At 36.7% G+C, this 18,346-nt stretch overlaps 2 protein-coding genes and 1 pseudogene across 2 annotated transcripts; 2 read left to right on the top strand and 1 right to left on the bottom strand.

Moving 5' to 3' along the window:
• The first annotated feature begins 4,353 nt into the window (after nucleotides 1–4,353).
• On the top strand, nucleotides 4,354–5,853 carry LOC122016904 (annotated as a pseudogene).
• Nucleotides 5,854–6,967: 1,114 nt separating this feature from the next.
• Nucleotides 6,968–7,863, top strand: LOC122016797. Its single transcript, XM_042574196.1, has one exon. The coding sequence runs from the start codon at nucleotides 7,047–7,049 to the stop codon at nucleotides 7,662–7,664; it is 618 nt and encodes a 205-aa protein (XP_042430130.1). The 5' UTR covers nucleotides 6,968–7,046; the 3' UTR covers nucleotides 7,665–7,863.
• A 1,680-nt stretch (nucleotides 7,864–9,543) lies between these two features.
• Nucleotides 9,544–18,195, bottom strand: LOC122015168 (nucleolar complex protein 2 homolog). Its single transcript, XM_042571918.1, has 12 exons — nucleotides 17,969–18,195; nucleotides 17,687–17,744; nucleotides 17,456–17,576; nucleotides 16,806–16,857; nucleotides 16,631–16,725; nucleotides 14,820–14,888; nucleotides 13,137–13,652; nucleotides 12,371–12,673; nucleotides 10,849–11,175; nucleotides 10,105–10,311; nucleotides 9,850–9,939; nucleotides 9,544–9,761 (listed from the first exon to the last, which is right to left on the bottom strand). Exons 1-12 carry the CDS (start codon nucleotides 18,084–18,086, stop codon nucleotides 9,690–9,692), a joined length of 2,028 nt encoding a protein of 675 aa, XP_042427852.1. The 5' UTR covers nucleotides 18,087–18,195; the 3' UTR covers nucleotides 9,544–9,689.
• Between the last annotated feature and the right edge of the window lie 151 nt (nucleotides 18,196–18,346).

The raw sequence follows: 18,346 nt of genomic DNA, 5'->3' as shown, positions 1-18,346 counted from the left end.
AGCGCAAAAAGAAAGAAGCTAGACTCTAAAGGAAGAATTACAATTCTTGAGTTGATCAAAAGCTTCTGGACCAAACCTGTATTTATAGTCTTGGTCGGGGCGCCCCGAAGGGGTTCCGGGCGCCCTGGGAGATAAATCTTTATCCCTAACGCAACGGATCGCGCTTGACACGATCCGGTCAAAAATCCTCTTCCGGGCGCCCGGAATGGTGGTTCCCGGCGCCCGGACCACTAAGTCAACCAGATTGACTTTCGGGTCTGGGCCTTCTGCTCCGGTGCTACTTGCCTCGGTTCGGGTCTTCTCCTCCGACTCCGCTTGTTTGGGTGATCTCTGCCATCCGGAATAGGGCTCACCCGAACCCAACTTCCGGTCTTCTCGAGCAAGCTTCCGCTCCGGCTTCTCGTCCCTCGGAATCGTCGCGTGCTTCCTTCTCATCCGCCAGCGTACTCATCCGCAGTCTTCATCCCTCAGTCGCACCCCGTGCCGACCTTCTCGCTAGCTGTGTCTCTTGTTCCCCGAGCATTCTTCCGCTCCGGCTTCTCGTCCCTTGGAACCACCGCACACTTCCTTCTCGTCCGCCGGTGTATTCTTCCGTAACGCCTCATCCCTCGGACGCACCTCGTACCGTCCTTCTCGCTAGTTGCGTCTTCCGCTCAACTACCTGTGCTCCTAAGCTCCTGCACACTTAGACACAAGGTTAAAAATCGACAGGACCTAACTTATAACTTGTTGATCATACCAAAACAATCTTGGGGTCCAACAAAATATAATTCCCTTACTTGCTCATATGAGGATAATAAAAAAGAATAGAGCGTCTAACATGAAGATGTTCTTCTAATAGCTATATAAACTCAAGAGATGGTAAATGCAGGGGGATGTCTCTTTCTAACACTTTCTTTGGTTACATTAAACTCTCGCACTTTCTTCTCCATTAGCTTTATACCTCAAACAAACCCTAACATGAACATCGGAATAGTTTACCGGGATATCTTTCTGGCGTCATTCTAATTCTCTATTGGATTATGTTTTAAATCTTCCTCATTCTCTTCACCGGCGATATCTAACAAACGCATATGTCAATTCATTCATTCATTGACGACTTCATCATCGACAATATTTGACCAGAACATTCATAATATATATATATATATTTTGAGTTTTGAAGTTCATTACCATGCAGTTTTGTTGAACATGTCGGCTATCAGTATGAACTGCATATAGTTTCTGACCTTGCCATTGTAAATTCTCTTGCAGTATAATTGAGATTTATCAACACGTGAAACACCCATCTGTTTATTTCGTGCGTATCTTCTCCGTATCTCTGACTCAAACCACCATTATCTATTCATATCCAATAGTCAGAACTCAACTTGACAGATAATCAAATTATATGAAAATCTGATATGCAAAACTGGTTGGTCTCTTTTTTTTTTTTTTTTCTTCTATTTTTTGTTAGTTATTTGCCTACCTTGATATGAGTTATCCTTCCAGTTATTCTTAAATAAATTTCTTAGGATATACATGTCAATTTCTCTATCATTATATTTAAAATTTAATATAAATAATTTATTTTTTAAAAATTTAGATAATCTCTATTCACTATACACTACATGAATTATCCTAAAATTTCTATTATTTTCAAATTTTTATTATTTTTTATATTTTTTTATTATTATATTTATTGTGGCGAAAAACAAATACACTCACTTTTAGCGTCCCCGTCAATCCGTCCTAGTTTATAGAATGAGTAGGAGAGATATTGAACAAAATGATTAAAAAGAGAGAAATTAAAAAGAATCATTATTCATCAAATCAATAAATAGGGTAGCTAATTTTTTAATTATTTTATCTAAAATTTAAGATAAAATATTTAGATAGGATAGTTAATAATGAATGCTCTTAGTTATTTGTCTTGAGATGAGTATACTTGCTCATGTACAGGATTTAGACCAGAACAACAGGCAATTAAGCTCAATAATGAACTGATTCGTATCGGCATGGCCAATTTGTATCAACAGTGTGACCTGTGCGATGACCTTCGAGATGCAACGAAATTGGTAACTCTTGAAAATGAGAGCTCGGGTGAAGGAAATTAAGGCAATGGAAGACTTCATAGCTAGATGGATAGTTTTGTTATCTATATCAAGGGAAAATGAAGATCAAAGTCTTCTCTATAGATAAAATTTTACCTTTCTGGTATATATATGGAGTCAACATGTACATGATCTAGATGCAGTAATATAATTATTAAGAGTTAAGAGAGTAACAGTAGGATTATAAAAGCTCTATCGATGTGTGAATCTTTCCCAAAACTATATATATTTCATGATTGGATGGGTGGAGTCAGCTTCAAAAACTTGGTTTTCATTATATAATTCTGCACAATGACCTGGGAAATATTTTGAATCGTTGATTAATTAGCCGAATGGACAAGTGAATCAATCAATAGTAAGTCAATCAAACAATACCTCATCTTGATTACGTGTGATTAGCTTAATTGAATTCGCTAATGCCATACAGGTCTCTTCGATTTGTCTACTAGCTAACCAATTAACAATTCATTTACTACCTTGGTCCTAGTCTTTGTTTAGTTGTACTTATTAGCAAAGGTCTTCAATAATATCACTCTTGTCAACTTTCTATTGATTTGCATTGATAGCAATAGCTTATTTCGTCCCTCAAATGAGAGATTTGATCCTTAAGAAACTAATTAAAAGGTCCGGATGAGATATATATATAGAGAATAATTAGCTTGAGAATCAGCTCATGAAACACGGCTAGTAGAAGTACTTTAATTTTAATTTAGAGGCTCATCGTCATCTTTTCATGAGTTTTTTAGTATTTTAAAATTTTTATTTGGAAATATGTTTTATCCTTGATTTTGTAATTTTCTTGGATCAAAACTTACATCAATTTATATACAAATAAAAATTATCTACTTAAAAAAAGTATAAATTTATAACTAAACATTATGATTTTTTTTACAAATTTCGATTTTATAATAGTAAAGTTTGAATTTAGATTTTGGAAAAAAAATAATATTCAGATTTTAACAAATTAAAATTATAAATTTCAAATTTATAAAAAATATGTGAACTGATTTTTATACTAAACTTCGACCTTTTCAACAAATTATAATTTTGTAATATCAAAAATTGAATTTTGATGTTGTAAAATTAATATCCAGATTTCATAGAGTTTAAGTTTGTCATATTCTAAATTTATATTTTTGTTATATTTTTTAAAAAGATTTAATAAATAAGGGCAAAATAGACACTTTATAGTATTTTTGCAAATTTAATAAAAATGATGGGTCCGGCTCCATGAAAGTTTTCCATCTATTATCAGAGTAAATCGGGAAGCGCATGCGACGGTCAGCCCAGAAATCCAGCATCCTTTGGTTACGCCCCCATTTGGAGAAAAAATTCCTACAAATACGTCATAGTTGGGATTCGAACTACGGGTGCCTGAGTGACAACCTAGATGTCCTACCGTCGCACCATAACCTCGGGGACAAAAAAAATGATTAACCAGGCTGGGTAACGTCGAGTCTGGGATGATCGACTCGGCCCCGCGGAAGTTTTCCATCGATCATCAAAGTAAAATTGGGAAGCGCACGTTACGGGCAGTCCAGGAGCCCAGCATACTTTAGTTGCGTGCCCCATTTGAAAAAAAAATTCCTATAAAATCATCATAGCTAAGACTTGAACCGTGGGTATCTGGATGACAACCTGAATATCTTATCACTACACCATACCCTTCGGGAAAAAAAAAATTAGTGCCACCATGTGGTTTCATTTAACTCTGTATGAGTTCCGCCATGGTCAATGGAACAAAAATTCAATCACCAAAAATAAAATAATAAAACTAATAACATATTTTATGAATAATATAATTTTACCCAGTAGTAAATTCAAAGTGACGCAACAGCGTTGTGTTTCATCTTCTACAGGGCTCTACATTAAATAGCATCCAACAAAAGGGAATCAAATGTATATTTTTTCACGGTGTGAAAAAAAAAATTAAATTCCAATTATTTACCCAAAAAAAAGTAATTTTTATCGGCACGCATTGAAAAAGAATAATTGAGGTTTAACTGCGTTCCCATTTTATATATATAAATATATATTTATCTAAATATCTCACACCTCTCACGCGATCGTTTCTCTAATATTTCTAGAACATGCAGCATATTTAATCCTTTTTTTATTTAAAGTGCTTTGTGAGGGAGCTACACGTTGCTTTCAACTCTAATTCCTCTTGGAATTCCACCATATCAATTAATACTTCCATCTTTTGAATCTCGATCTCTCTCTCTATAAATACGATCGGAGCAAACCGAAAGTTGGTACAGTCCAGCAATCGATTGAGAGTAAATAGAGTTTTGATTGAGGGATTAGGAACAGAGATATAGCTAGGGAAGATGAGAACAGAGCTTGAGATGGCGGAGGAGGAGGACGACGTGATGCTCCCTGGATTCCGCTTCCACCCGACGGACGAAGAGCTCGTCGGCTTCTACCTCCGCCGAAGGTGGAGAAGATGCCGCTCAGTATCGAGATCATCAAGGAGATGGACGTTTACAGGCACGAGCCTTGGGAATTGCCAAGTAATAATTTAATTGATTGGTTAATTAGTTAATAATTGCACACTGGTGTGCATGCGAAATTTAAATTTGATGATCGAATTTCAGATTTTATGATTACGGCGGGGGAGAAGGAATGGTACTTCTTCTGCCGGAGAGGTAGGAAGTACCGGAACAGCGTCCGGCCGAACCGGGTCACCGGCTGCGGCTTCTGGAAAGCCACAGGAATCGACCGGCCGATCCACGCCTCCGGCCGCTGCATCGGCCTCAAGAAGTCGCTGGTTTACTACCGCGGCCAGGCTGGGAAAGGCACGAAGACCGACTGGATGATGCACGAGTTCCGCCTTCCCACTAGCGGAATGTCCGACGCCGGCGACACCGCCACCGCCTCCGCCTCCTCCAAGGCCGCTGCCAACCTCCAAGAAGCGGTAAGCTTATACTTGAATTATTCCTTACGTGGTTGCATGCATTTATGGAATGCAATTAAGATGTTTGAAAATTTTGCGTATACACAAACTCCAATGACTTTAAATTCCTTCTCAATATAACAGTAAATCTTGTTTAATTCAAGCTTTAATTTGCTTCTAATTTCGTAACAAATGCGGCTCATAATTAATTTTACACTTTGTTTTATTTCCAGGAAGTTTGGACGATCTGCAGAATCTTCAAGAGAAGCTCTTCTTACAAGAAGCAACCGAACAGCTACAAGACATCGACGCCGACGAAGTCGCCGCCGGAGTCCAGCATCGTCACCAATTGCTTCGAGTCCATCGACGACTACATGTGCTGCACCTCCTCCGGCGGCTCGGCGAAGGAGCTGCAACTCCTTCAACGTCAAAACCACAGCGTCCTCCACGGGAACCTGAGCGGCGCCCCCGGCCAAGGCGCCCAATCTATCTTTCCGGCGCCGGCGAGGTCGGATATTAACAATCCGGAGATGAGCCTGAGCCCGAGCTCGAATGACTTCATGAGAGATAGCATCTGGGACGAGCTGGGCAGGATCTCGGAGTTCCTAGCGGATGACGGAATATTCCCATTCAACGACTGTGGATACGCGTCGTCGTCGCACGCTCTTGAGATCGAAAACACGTTCTGATAATTTGCCGGAGATTAAAATTTGAAAAAGAAAAATAATTCAGCTAGACTTTGTTTTTCCCATCTTGCTAAATTTTATCAGTTTATATTATATATAGTTAGAAAATTAAGATGGAGCGTCCTGTCAATCTGATTAATCCAGCGGCTCAGTTGTGATTCGGAAAACAAATAATCTCAAACTTGGTTTAATTTTTTGCCTGGAAAGGTCAACATTAATTGTACTTCGTAATTTTGATGGTCAATTTTCTGCTTTGAAGACTTGGTCAGCATCAAAGTCAACCTGGTGAATAATATTAATCAGCATAGATCATCAGGGCAGAGAAGCTAGACTCGTATCTTGTCGCCACAGGCCGAACTCAGTCTAAGAAATACAGCATGAAATGAAGCTTCCTGTTTGAAAGAGCTTGCTAGCTTGTAGGTTTTTGTAACAAACACTACAAAACTCTATAGAAAATTGCAGTTTCTCAGCCAAATTTATGTGTGCCATGGACTAGACTTTTGCAGGGAGTTTGATGACAATAATTTTGTGAGCATGTGGACCCATTGAAGACGTGCGTGTTACAATTAATTAGGTTACAGTATTAATTCAATGAGAGGAAGGTTCTGACTTGTATAACACGGTCTCTTTTAAAATATAACAAGGGGAAAATGAACATTCTTGTTTCTACTTAATACCCTATCAGAAATGGCCCTGAGGAGTATGATCAAGAGATTTACAGTTGAAAAATATTTAAGGCTTCGAGAAGATTTTTTAGACGCTCATGAATCGTATATATAAAATCATTCTGCATCATTAATTATATATGGCGCCACCAGATTTAATTATGTTCTCTTAATCAAAGGTGAATTAAGGCAGATTTGCATCAAAGATAAGATTTCACCCAATATAATGACCTTTTTATATGGGATCAGATGACTCATAATACATTTGACACATGTTGAAAATAAATCTTCTCCTTGAAATATCAACAGTGTGAAGCAGACTTCAAGAATAAAAAAAGAGGTTATTGTTGTTTGGCGCCACGTGTAAATAATTAATAGGTTAATTGATTTAATGTTGGGATCTAGAAGGGTAATAGCTTATTAACCTATGTTTTCTTTTTCAATTATTTCCTCAATGTAAATGCACCTCCAAGTTCTTGGTTTATAATAATAATAATAATAATAATAATAAACATTATTTTTAGATCAATTCGACCGTTGGAGCGTTGCGTGCGAATCGCAATTCGACCGTTAGAATGCCTCAAACCAAATATTAACGTTCGAATCACTTCCTATTCAAATCCCAAAGCCTCTCCTTTCTTCTCCACTTTCTCTCCATTTGAGAGCTCGAGCCTCGAAGAATCCGAGAAGAAATTCGATCGAAACGATGACCGACGGTGAAGGGAGCATTGATAAATTGGCATTGATTCTCCGCCACCCGCTCCACCAGATCGCTGAGAGCGCTACTCACAAGCTCCTCCTAAAGCAGTGGATCAAGGAGGAGGATCTCGTAGCCCAGCGCGTCGCCCTCCGGGAGTCACGCGTCGACTCCGTCCGCCGAGAGATCTCCGGTCTCTACTGCGCCTTCTTCGTTTTCCACTCCCTAATCCTGCTCCTCCTCTACTCATCCGCCGTGGCGTCTCCCTCCTCGGCGTGCCGCCGCTCCTGGATCCCCTGCCTCTGCTCCCTCCTCTGCTCCGTGGCGCTCGTCTGGGCCGTCCGCTACAAGACTGACACGGAGTGCATGCTGGAGCGGCTGCTGGAGAGGGAGCGGGAGGACGGCGTGCTGCTGGCCAAATGCGTGGAGGAGCTGAAGCGGAAGGGGGCGGAATTCGACCTGCTCAAGGAGGTGGACGCGCTGAGGCGGGCCAAGAGCCTGCGCATCGAGGCCAAGGAGGGCGGCGCCAAGGTGCGCAAGTGGTCGACTCGCGATCTTGCCACCATGGTTCTCCTCGCGCTCTCCTGCTGCGTGTTAGGCCTCACCAGGTTCGTGCTCTGTCATTAGGCATGCAGCGATCTCTATCAAAAAAACTTCTTTTGTCCCATTTTCATATATAAAAAACAAGTGATTTCGGGATTTTTTTTTTTTGATGGAATTGATTGCAGAATGATGCTCGTTCTGCTGTTATCGTACTCTTGTTCTGTACTGTGATTTCAACCTCAAATGGTGAGGTTTTTGTTAATAAGATTATTGATTCAAGTAGTACTTCGGAATTATGAGGAAAAGATTGTGAATTCTTGTTTTTCCTCTTCGATTGCAAATTTGATTTTAAAGAGTGAATTGCCACTTTTTTTCTGGTAATATTAATATTCATCTGCAATCATAAATATATATAATGAATCCTTCATTAAATTTTATAATGTTCGATCTACCAAAATTCTAGTAGCGGCAACACCAAAATACTAGTTTTTTTTTTAATTCACAAAAAGAAGACAATTTTACATTAAACAAAGAGTTCTTTTACAAAATAGTTGGTTAAGTAAAGCTTACGAGAAAGTTTTAAAAAGAGCGGTGGGTGAAGAAAGATTTCTTCGGGTATCGTAGCCATCGAGGAGGTACGGTTTCCTCGAATTTTATTTTATTTTATTTATTTTTGCTTAATTTAATTTCCTCACGACACTCGTGGCAGGTAGATTCTAAGAAATTTTACTTCCTAAATTTTTTTATTTTTATTTTCCTAAAATTTCCGTTTCATTTTTAAAATCAGCATTTTAAACATGGAAATCTACTTGAGAATAATTAAAATAGAAACAGACGTCGTCCTCCATGGGCACGCCAGGTTTCATATGGAGAAAAGTTTTCGAGATCATTTAACAAACTCTATAATTAAAATTGTAGACCACTTCATTTATGATTGAGACATGGATTAATTAAATCACAACAAGATTAAGCTATCACAATCTCCTACCAAAAGAAACCCTCCCGACTAATTAATAGTCATTAGGCTTAGTCGATCGATCAATTGACTACAATTTGTTGACCTAGTTTCCTGTAGGGCTTTGATGCTTGTATGTCGTAAACACTCGTGAGAAACTTTTTTGTCTTAATGATTCAGTGCAAGCAAGCAAGCAAGCTTGATCCATCTCAACTACTACACCGATGATCATGTTGATAATTAATTAGGGAAGTGCGTGAAAGAGTAGAAAACTAGAAAGGATTTGGAGTGTGTTCGACTACCACTGTTAGGCATTCGCTGGCCGATGAGCATGAGTGCGAGGACACATGGGCAATCTTCCGGGGTAGCAATGGGCGTTCCAAATCAGTGGACGTAGTTATCTTCGCAACTACTCGCAAGCCAGCTAAAGTGTTTTATTTAATTACGATAGATCATGATCGATCGATCGATCAAAGAGAACTTACGGACAACCGTACAACATCCATGGATAAAGTTTTCACATGGGGAGTTTCAGTTCATGCACTACGCCGCCTCCAGCTGCTGCCACCTTTTCCATTTGATGTACGCTCGACATGTGCTTAGTATGACATTGTTGTTCATTTGTCAGAATCGATCCTCGGACTTTATATTTGGTTTAAACCTTCACATCGAGGGTCGTATGAGAGCCCACTGCAACCAACGCAATGACCAAGCAACACCACTGCTGCCGCTGCCGCCATGTCAAGTCCATTCCTTCTGAGCATGAGCAGCTGCCAAAGGGCTACATTCCAGTGCTCGTCGGAACAGGGAAGGCGGCCGAGCTGCAGAGGTTCCTGGTTAGCATCGAGGCCTTCAAACACCCGCACTTCGTTGGCTTCCTCAACATGGCAGCGCTGGAGTTTGGCTACCAACAGAAAGGCGTGCTTACCATACCTTGTGATCCCGAGAAATTTCGACAGGCAGCGGGCAAAGAAGTCATCAGACGTGTGTAGCTTGAATTTAGCTTGATTTCATTGTACAAGGCAATTTGTTGATGAAACTGGAATTCAATCGTAGCTACATGTGAATTAGATCACAAAACTCTTGGAAATATAAGTAAAAAAAACGGATTAAAAAAAATTGAACCGGGTACAATTAGACACCAAATTATGTTCTCAGGCGAGTGCGTTTTGTAGCATGTTGTCGTAGAACTTTGTAAAAGCAGCACTTCTATCACATTTCTCCAGCTGCAAATGTAATCAGGACAAGATACTGTCAGCATACACCAGCTCAGATAAAAAAAAATAATAATGGTTATTAGGAAGGAAAACTGACCTGCAAAAAGCTATCCACTGATTCTTTATCTTTTGGCGAAAAGGAAACCTGATCTCTTTTTCTCTGAATGAAATCGCTATTTTGCTGAACCTGCATTACCAGAGGAAGGCGACATAAACCACTGTTTTCTCCTATTTGTAGTTCTAGATTAATGTAATTGATAATTCGTGCAACATTCAGTATCTTGACCAGTAATTTATATTCTTTCCACTCGATTATTGGTGGTAAGACAAACAAAGACCCCTTTGTTGGTACCTGGTCTATGAACCGCTTAACTGGACGGCGCACACTTTCGATAGAAGTATTCTCATGGAATCTTTTCAGGAGAATCAGTGGAATGGTCGCTAAATCAGGAAAAGATACATGATAGCACCATTGAGAAAGATGTTCTGCCAGTAACTTGATAGCTGAAAGAACACTCGCCTGCTGAAAGTCTTGTGATTTTAGAAGCTGATTAGGCACCTATTTTGACAGAAAAAAACAGAGCAAAGTTATAGAACAATAACATAATAAAGATGAATATTAGAAAGGATGTGTTTGTATCCTTGGAAGAGAACTAACTAAGATAGAACAACAACAACAACCAACTTTATCCCACTAAGTGGGATCGGTTAAACAGAAGTGGATGGATAATATCAATAAGAGTCTCACCCCAGAAAAAGGCACTGATGTGAAATGGCAGATTACTAATGCCCGAAACTGTCAATCATGTGCACATTGTAAATAAATATTCCAAGACCTAATATCAGCCTATTAGGTTAATGAAGGTCAAGAACAATAGAACTATTTGCATTCCAGAAAAAGACATTGCAATAGCTATTATCCAAATATCAGACATGAATAAACTATTTATTAGAAACCAAAATGATTAGAATTTAAGAATAAATATGGATCTTAATGCACACAAAGAACTATAATATGGTACAAAATAAAGGGAAAAACAAAGTGGCGATAAACAACATTAACATCAAATATGATTGTTCTAAACTATTTTTTTACCTTCAATAATAAAGCAAGGTCCAAATGTTTTAACTTCGTTCCTTCTGCATTGTTAGTCCCCCTGATTTCTAGGCAGTCAAAAAGCAAGGACTCAACTGGAATGAAAACTCCACTTGAAAAAGAGAGCTGATTTAGCATTTTAACACACTTAAATCTTAAAGGCAAATATCGTGGCCCAGGAAATAAGTGAGCAATCCCCTTTATGACTCCAATAATCAAGAAAAGTAATTGTTGAAGATCATGATTCTTGTAATTGCAAGAAACAAACTTGACCCACAAGCTGATGCAATTGATGTACTGCCAACTATGAATCTTCTTGAGTTCATCCTGCACACAGAGCAATCAGAAAAAAAGTACATAAGTAAAGGTCTCTCTCTACATATCTTATAAGTTTATAACAGCAATTTTATGCTGCGGACCAGCACTGCGGAGTTACGCTGTGTGACTGAGACATGCAGTTTTTTTTTTAATTATTTTTTTTTAGCTTACGGTTATGCCATTTAGGATTTTGCCTTTAGGGTTTAAGGGTTGGGTTACAGTATTAAGCACAATTTTTTTTCAAACAATAGATTCTAACAAAAAGAACCAAAAGATTCTAAATATACAATTATGCAGCAGAAAAAAATAAAGCATAGATTAATGAAATTCTATAACATTTCATATGCATGAACCCAGTCAATTTTACAAAAAGTTAGAATTTGACTTTTGACTTGTTGGATTATTACAGGAAAAAATAATTTACTTGCAATCTTGAATATTGAAGACAGGACAAACCTCTTCACACTAGGAAGCATTATACACACATGATGGGACAATTGATGATGTGATTTTTTGAATATACATACACGTTTATAGAGGATCTCCAGTTGATCTAATAACTTTTAGGAGATCAGTGACAGAATGTGGAAGAAACAATGAATGAATTTCCATGAAAACAAATAACTAATATGACAGATCAAACATAGCCACCTCAAATGTGCAAGCTCACATCAATAAGAGGATATGCAAGGGACAACAACCTAACTCAGACAGGTGAAAAAAAAATTGTAGTAAGTTTGTAAATGTTTTCCACATCCTCAAAAAAAAAATAGTTTTGAAACAAAAACATCATGTTTAAGTTGAATGGTAGGAGTCAAAGATCTTAACCAACAAATTGAAACTTAGCACAAAGATCTAAAACTTACTCTGGCGTGTACTGTGGTCTAATGGGATCTGTCAGAACCTTTTCTTAATCATTCTTTAAAAAAAAATCTTTTTTAGTTTTCTTACAAATATCCGACACCTTTTTATTTGAATTGCAGTATATTTGAAAATTAGCATTGTCCACTATCAGTCAACAAAGTCTCCAATCCACTATAAGTACAAAATTCAAGAATAACATGAATGGGCCAACATAACTAGAGGGAAATAAATATTTCAGCATGCAAATATAACTCGCCATATAAGGCTATGAACCTCTTATGAAATTTATAAATATGCATAACAGAAACAAAGATGCAAAGAGCTATGAGGGATAGTAGACCTTTTCCTTTGTTTTAAGAGCCAGTCTCAAGATACTGGCAAGCTGCTGTACAGACATAAGCACCTTCTGATATGATTTCTGAATATCTAACGAATAAAGTTCCACGACAGAATTTTCCAAAAATTCAATATGTTCAATGTTTTGAGGCTTCATGAACTTGCTATTGGCAATGAAAGCTCCAAAACCTTTCGTCAGGCATGTATCGATATTGTCCAAAGAAAATTCAGAAGCAATGTCCCGTAAAATTAAAAAAGAACTTGCAGAAAGATCCTTGTCACCAGTAACCCATAAATGAATGGATATCTGTATCAAATTGCTAAAGAAATAAGAGAAAATGGAAAGATAAAGATAAATTTCTCAGTTGTTAACGAACTTTCCTGGCTATAATATACAATGACTATCTTTTGGTCACACTAAATACAGAATATTCAGGTAATTTCTATTTTCTTTTGCAACCGAGGGCTAACAAGATTACAATCAATCAAGTTGCTCAGAATTGTATGAGTAGTCTATCCTTCATAGATATTCAATATTGTGGATAAACTTCGCTTGTCACATAAACATAGTAGCTTTAGTAACAATTCAAACTTACCTAACAAAGTCACAATTTTACAAAATATGATGGGCAGGTTTACAAGTTTGTGGTGTGTCCTTCCTAGGATACATGGAAAATATTGAAATATGCCTAGTTATTGTAACCTTACTGATTATGCTAGTTGGCTGGGTACTAGTTGAAGCTTTAGCAAGGAACACATGTTTAGCATACCTTGATCAGTTTCTTTGTTAGGGATGGGAAAGCAGAAAATAGCAGAATTGACAATCTTATCTGAGATAAAACAAACACAAGGATCTGGTTGTCAGTTTCTTGATTCAAAAGGAACAGAGAACTCCTTAGAAATGACTTGATCAGTGATCGCGTAGTTTTCCATTCTGGCTTATTTTTCATTTTCAAAATGGTCTCTTTATTCGAAAAACCTGAAATCCTCAAGAGCCCACAAAAGATTCCCTTGGCCTCAGAAAGAACAAATGTCAAAATCTTACAGAAAACCTCTCTATTGGCAATCTTTACTGGTGAAACTTCGCCAGTATCCAGACCATAATGACAAGCTGCTCTGAAGGCATTGAGTAGGTTGGCAAGTCCAGGCCAATTTGGTTGCTCCATAACCAGCCAACACCATACATCCACAGTTGAGCTTGTGATGACTTTGCTAACTTGTGAGATTTCATTTCCTACTATATATTCATCATCCATGCTACTTGTGTCACCTTCATCATCTGAATACTGCCACCATCGATAATTGCTTTAATATGACTATGGTATTGTTTAATATACAAGTTAAAGAAAATAACAGAAAGAAGAAACCACCAAGACAAACAAAATTATACCAACTTAAGATAACGGATGCCCATATTTCATATTTCATAATGACCAACAAATGCATAAATGTTTAATGCATAGGACAGCTATGAGTCCATGTTCTACAATATAGTGTTTGCTTAGTTTCTCGTGAAAAAAGCCTATTTTCGAGCATTTGTATGTAACAAATTCATTTGCAAAGTAGGCCATAAAAAGCTACATGTACTATTTGCAACTTGAAATGGCTGCATATCACAGTCGCAGCATGCATCAAACACCCTAAAGAATATATTTAACAAACAATAGAGTATCTGCCCTATTGCAAATTTTTTTCTTTTGTATTTCCAACTTTGAAATACAATAAAAATCAACTAAATTTTAATTAGATCCACATAAGCTATTTACTCTGGTTTAGTTTAACAATGTTTAATCAGCATGATCTGGGAGTGTTTTTAAAACTTACAACAAAAATAGTGTAATGAAAAAAAAACTTTCATTTTTGTAATAATATAAAATAAAATAAGAAGATTATCTGGATATGAATTTGTTTAGATACAATCAAGCGACTCTAGCACAATATCATAAAATTTACAATGAACTGAAGTAATTAATAAGTATACAAATAAAAATATGTAAAACAATTATATATGTAGATAGGATTGCAAGTAACCAAACAACATAATTGCGAATGTCACTTGTAGCATTTCTATTTGCCAACAACTGTAATAGCAGGATAGCAGGAATCAAACCTAGGAGAATTTGTCAAAGCAAAATGTATGAAAATACAATCTAGTTGTCAATATATGTTACATTTTGAATCCTCTTATCAACAGATTATACCGAAAAAATTTAGCTAAGTTTTCAACATTTACGAACATAAGTTTATTAATATAACATGAACATCACATAATATTAAGCAAAAAAGATAAAGATATTAAATTATATTACCATAATTTATTTGAGCAAATTTCTAGGAGGCATTCCTGTGCATGTCATACTATAATTGCACTAGTACTTGGTACAATCATCTCCAAATAATAGTGGGCATATTAAATTTTTATACTTTTCAAATGATAGCAATAAATATCTTACAATTTCTTCACTTTTGGACTTGAGGAATTCAGATCTTCTGCTTTCAAGAAATTTTGAGAATTGTGGGTCCTAACAAAAAAATTATGTCAGGGTTAACAATACAGAAAGAGTTCAGTGAAAATATAGGAAAACATGCTTCAGAAACTCAGGTAAACTAAGAGTTTACAATGAAAGCAAACACACTTGCTTACAGCCACCAATCCACCCACCAAAATCTATAACATCATTGGATAATACATGCGCAAACAGAGATAGGATATTTGACAGAAATTCGTAACTAGTAAACCATTAGCATCGATGGAAGATACACAAGATTGTCCTCAATATAAAAAAATAGAATAGCTACCATAAAGATGAATATCTATGACATGATTAAGGAATGTGTAACATAAATCTCATTAGGAATCATACTAGCATGCAGATCGTATGAGTTGAAATCCGAATACCAGTGCAGTAGAATAACAAGTCATGAGATAGGTGACCAAAACCAACAAAATAACAAAATCAACTGAACTACTAGTATTTTGTTTCGTCTAGCTTGGTTGCTGGCTCAATATTTCGGCATCTTTGTTTGTTTCTTTATAAGTTGGATCAGTTCTTTGATGTCGTAACATCTATAAGACCAGTGGATTAATTATATTTTACTTTTTACATAAAAAGAAATAAAATGAACTGAATGAGCTACTAGGTATAGTTGATCTGTAGGCCACAATTTATAATATTGTATATATTTATTGCTAACATTATCCTACCAACACCGGTACAGGACAGTTAATTATCAGTTGTCTAAGCAAGAGACTTCTTGAGTTTATCATTGTCATTAGTTGTTAGGAATCTCAACTCTCATATCTGGCCTTCATCTCCCATTCATCCCAAACACCAGAAAACTAATTCATTGAACATGTTCACAGCCTAACTACATCCCAATTTGATGCAGGAGGATCCGAGCTTCGACGGACCACAATTTTTAACTCAGGTTGAACCACGTGACCTTTAACCACTCAAATTGAAGCTCGTTCAGAAATCTATAATTGGTTACTGGATGAAACCCATAACAGCCAGTCTCGGGCCAAAAATGTTGTTTAAGACCTTTTCAGTGGCTCCGAAGATTTTATCTTTTCTGTTAGGTTTATTTTCAGCTTTTTTGCATCTTAGGGTTTTTGGGTCAATTTAAACAATTGCTTAGTTGATGTTAGGGCATCATCTTTTGTTTTGAATCAATTTATTTCGGCTAAACCTAGAGACGGCTTCTCTACGTTTTGGCGATTTCTTGTCTTCTCTATAATTCCTCTCTAAACTTCTGCCTGCAGCCCGGCGTCACAATTGGAGTAACAAAAAAATGCTTGAGAGCCAACTTGGATTTAGGAGAAGAAAATGCTAGCACAAAGAGAATTTTAAATTCATAATCGACAGCAGTTATGTGGTTCAGTTTTTCAAAATACCCAGTGAAAGGATCTACCAAGGAATAGAAGCATAAATTATCTGAGGTGATCACTCTGATAAAGATTAATTATTGAAAAAAAATCCAATGCTATTCCAGTGTAATGTATCTAAAAAAATTGCTAGAAGCAGGTATTCCATAAAAACATATATCTAAAATAAAACAAAAGCACACATGCAGAATCTGAAATCAATACAAAACAGAGGTATGGTTGAATTTTCATATATTAGGACAGAAATCGTCTACTAAGAGGCTAAACTATGCAGAGGAAACTTTAATGAACAAAGTTATGGACCTTCATTAGAAGAAAATGGATTTCAAACTTATTAACAATTGCCACAGGCAGTTCACAATGGAAGAAAGTTCAAACCTTTTTACACAGTTTGGATAGTTTCCTCTTCTGATTTTTAAGTCTTTGATTAATTTCTGTATTCTGTTCTAGTAAAACAACATCCTTGCACATTTCTACAGATATACTGCAGAAGTTAGACCAACAAACATATCACGTGACAGTATTAATATATAGATGGTAAAACAACACTAACCTTCAGGACAACTCTCCTCTTCATCTTCAGAAATATATGGGCATTCAGGATCCTGTAGCAAACTATTATCAGCATAATTTACAGTAATGGTGCAAACAAATGCATGTTCATTATACAAATATGAATGGAATATTGATCTGATACTGGCTGAGAAGAATATGCATTTGCATGCTGTTTCTGCATGAATGGAAAAAATTATTTCTATCTAAAATGTCACAAGAAAAATAATGTAGTAACAGCCTAACAGAAAAATCTTAAATTCAAAGATTTTTATAATTTGAAATCTACATTATGAATATTTAACAAATTTGTGAACAAGAGAAATCCACTCAACTAGAACGTGAGTATAAATTTTGATTATAGACTTGAACAAACTTGAGAAATATATGTATAGAAAAAATGTCAATGATGCAACAAAACAGACATAGAAAGGAAAAAATCTGATACACAAATGCAAATGGGACAAAAAAAACAACAAAGGATTAATTTTCTATTCAGTAATTACATTATTTCTGATAACCAACTAATCCAAAGATCTAGATTAGGCCTACAATAACAATTATCCAGCTCCTTGACAATTATTGTACAAAAATAATCTACTTCAGTAAAGTTTAATATGGTGAGATTCAAGGAGGGTCCAATTTGCATACCTCAGAGAGGTATCCATCACTATCTGAAACATCTGCACCAGAATCATCATCTTCCTTAATAAATAAATCACCAAAAGGATTGGTGGAAACAATTCCATCCAGAATCTCCTGTTCTGGATCTCTGAGTGAGGAGAAACGTAAAATTTTAACATGTTTTGACACAACAAAACCCCACACAATATGAACTAACACAGTATCATCTATTTCACATTCTTAGGGAAATTTTCATACACTGGAGTCTGCATATCATTTTTCAAGTTTTTGCTTTCTTCAGGGGAGTCGCTTTTTTCTGTCAACGATAGATAACCACTTTAGCAACAATAAATATGTCGAAAAGATACCAGCTATTTAGCTAAATAAACAAATAACAGGAAACAGAGGAAAAAATAAGCATAACGCTTCTTTTTTACATGACCCTGAAAAACTTACAAGATAACAACACTATCAGTCCAATATAACAAAGCAGGTGGACAAATAAATGGGAAAAGATGCACCCTTTTGTTTAGGATATACCTTGTCGAGGAGCGAATTTCTTCTGGAACAAAGCATTGAGCTTGCGCTTCCGCTTCATCACGGATTGGAGATTCTTCTTGGCGAACTTCCTCGCCCTCCTTCCCATTTTCTTCGCCATCTTTGGTTTCAGAGGATTTCGAATTCCGGGGAACGAGGGCCTGTGGCGGACGGGTGGGCGTTGGGGTTTTAGATTAGGGTTTCGAATATGAAATCAGAACCGTAAAGCGAGGGACGGCTCTATAGGAGAAACATGCAAAAATAGAATGACTAAAATACCCACGATACGTTTCTTTACAAACAGACATAATTTTTTAACTATTCTTTCTTATTTTTTTTTTCCACTTTCTCTTAAAACAAAAAAATCAAGGACACAGAAGT

The sequence above is a fragment of the Zingiber officinale genome, chromosome 8B (genome assembly GCF_018446385.1).
Source record: "Zingiber officinale cultivar Zhangliang chromosome 8B, Zo_v1.1, whole genome shotgun sequence".
Classification (NCBI taxonomy): Eukaryota; Viridiplantae; Streptophyta; class Magnoliopsida; order Zingiberales; family Zingiberaceae; genus Zingiber; species Zingiber officinale.
This window is presented reverse-complemented; position numbering and strand designations above follow the sequence as displayed.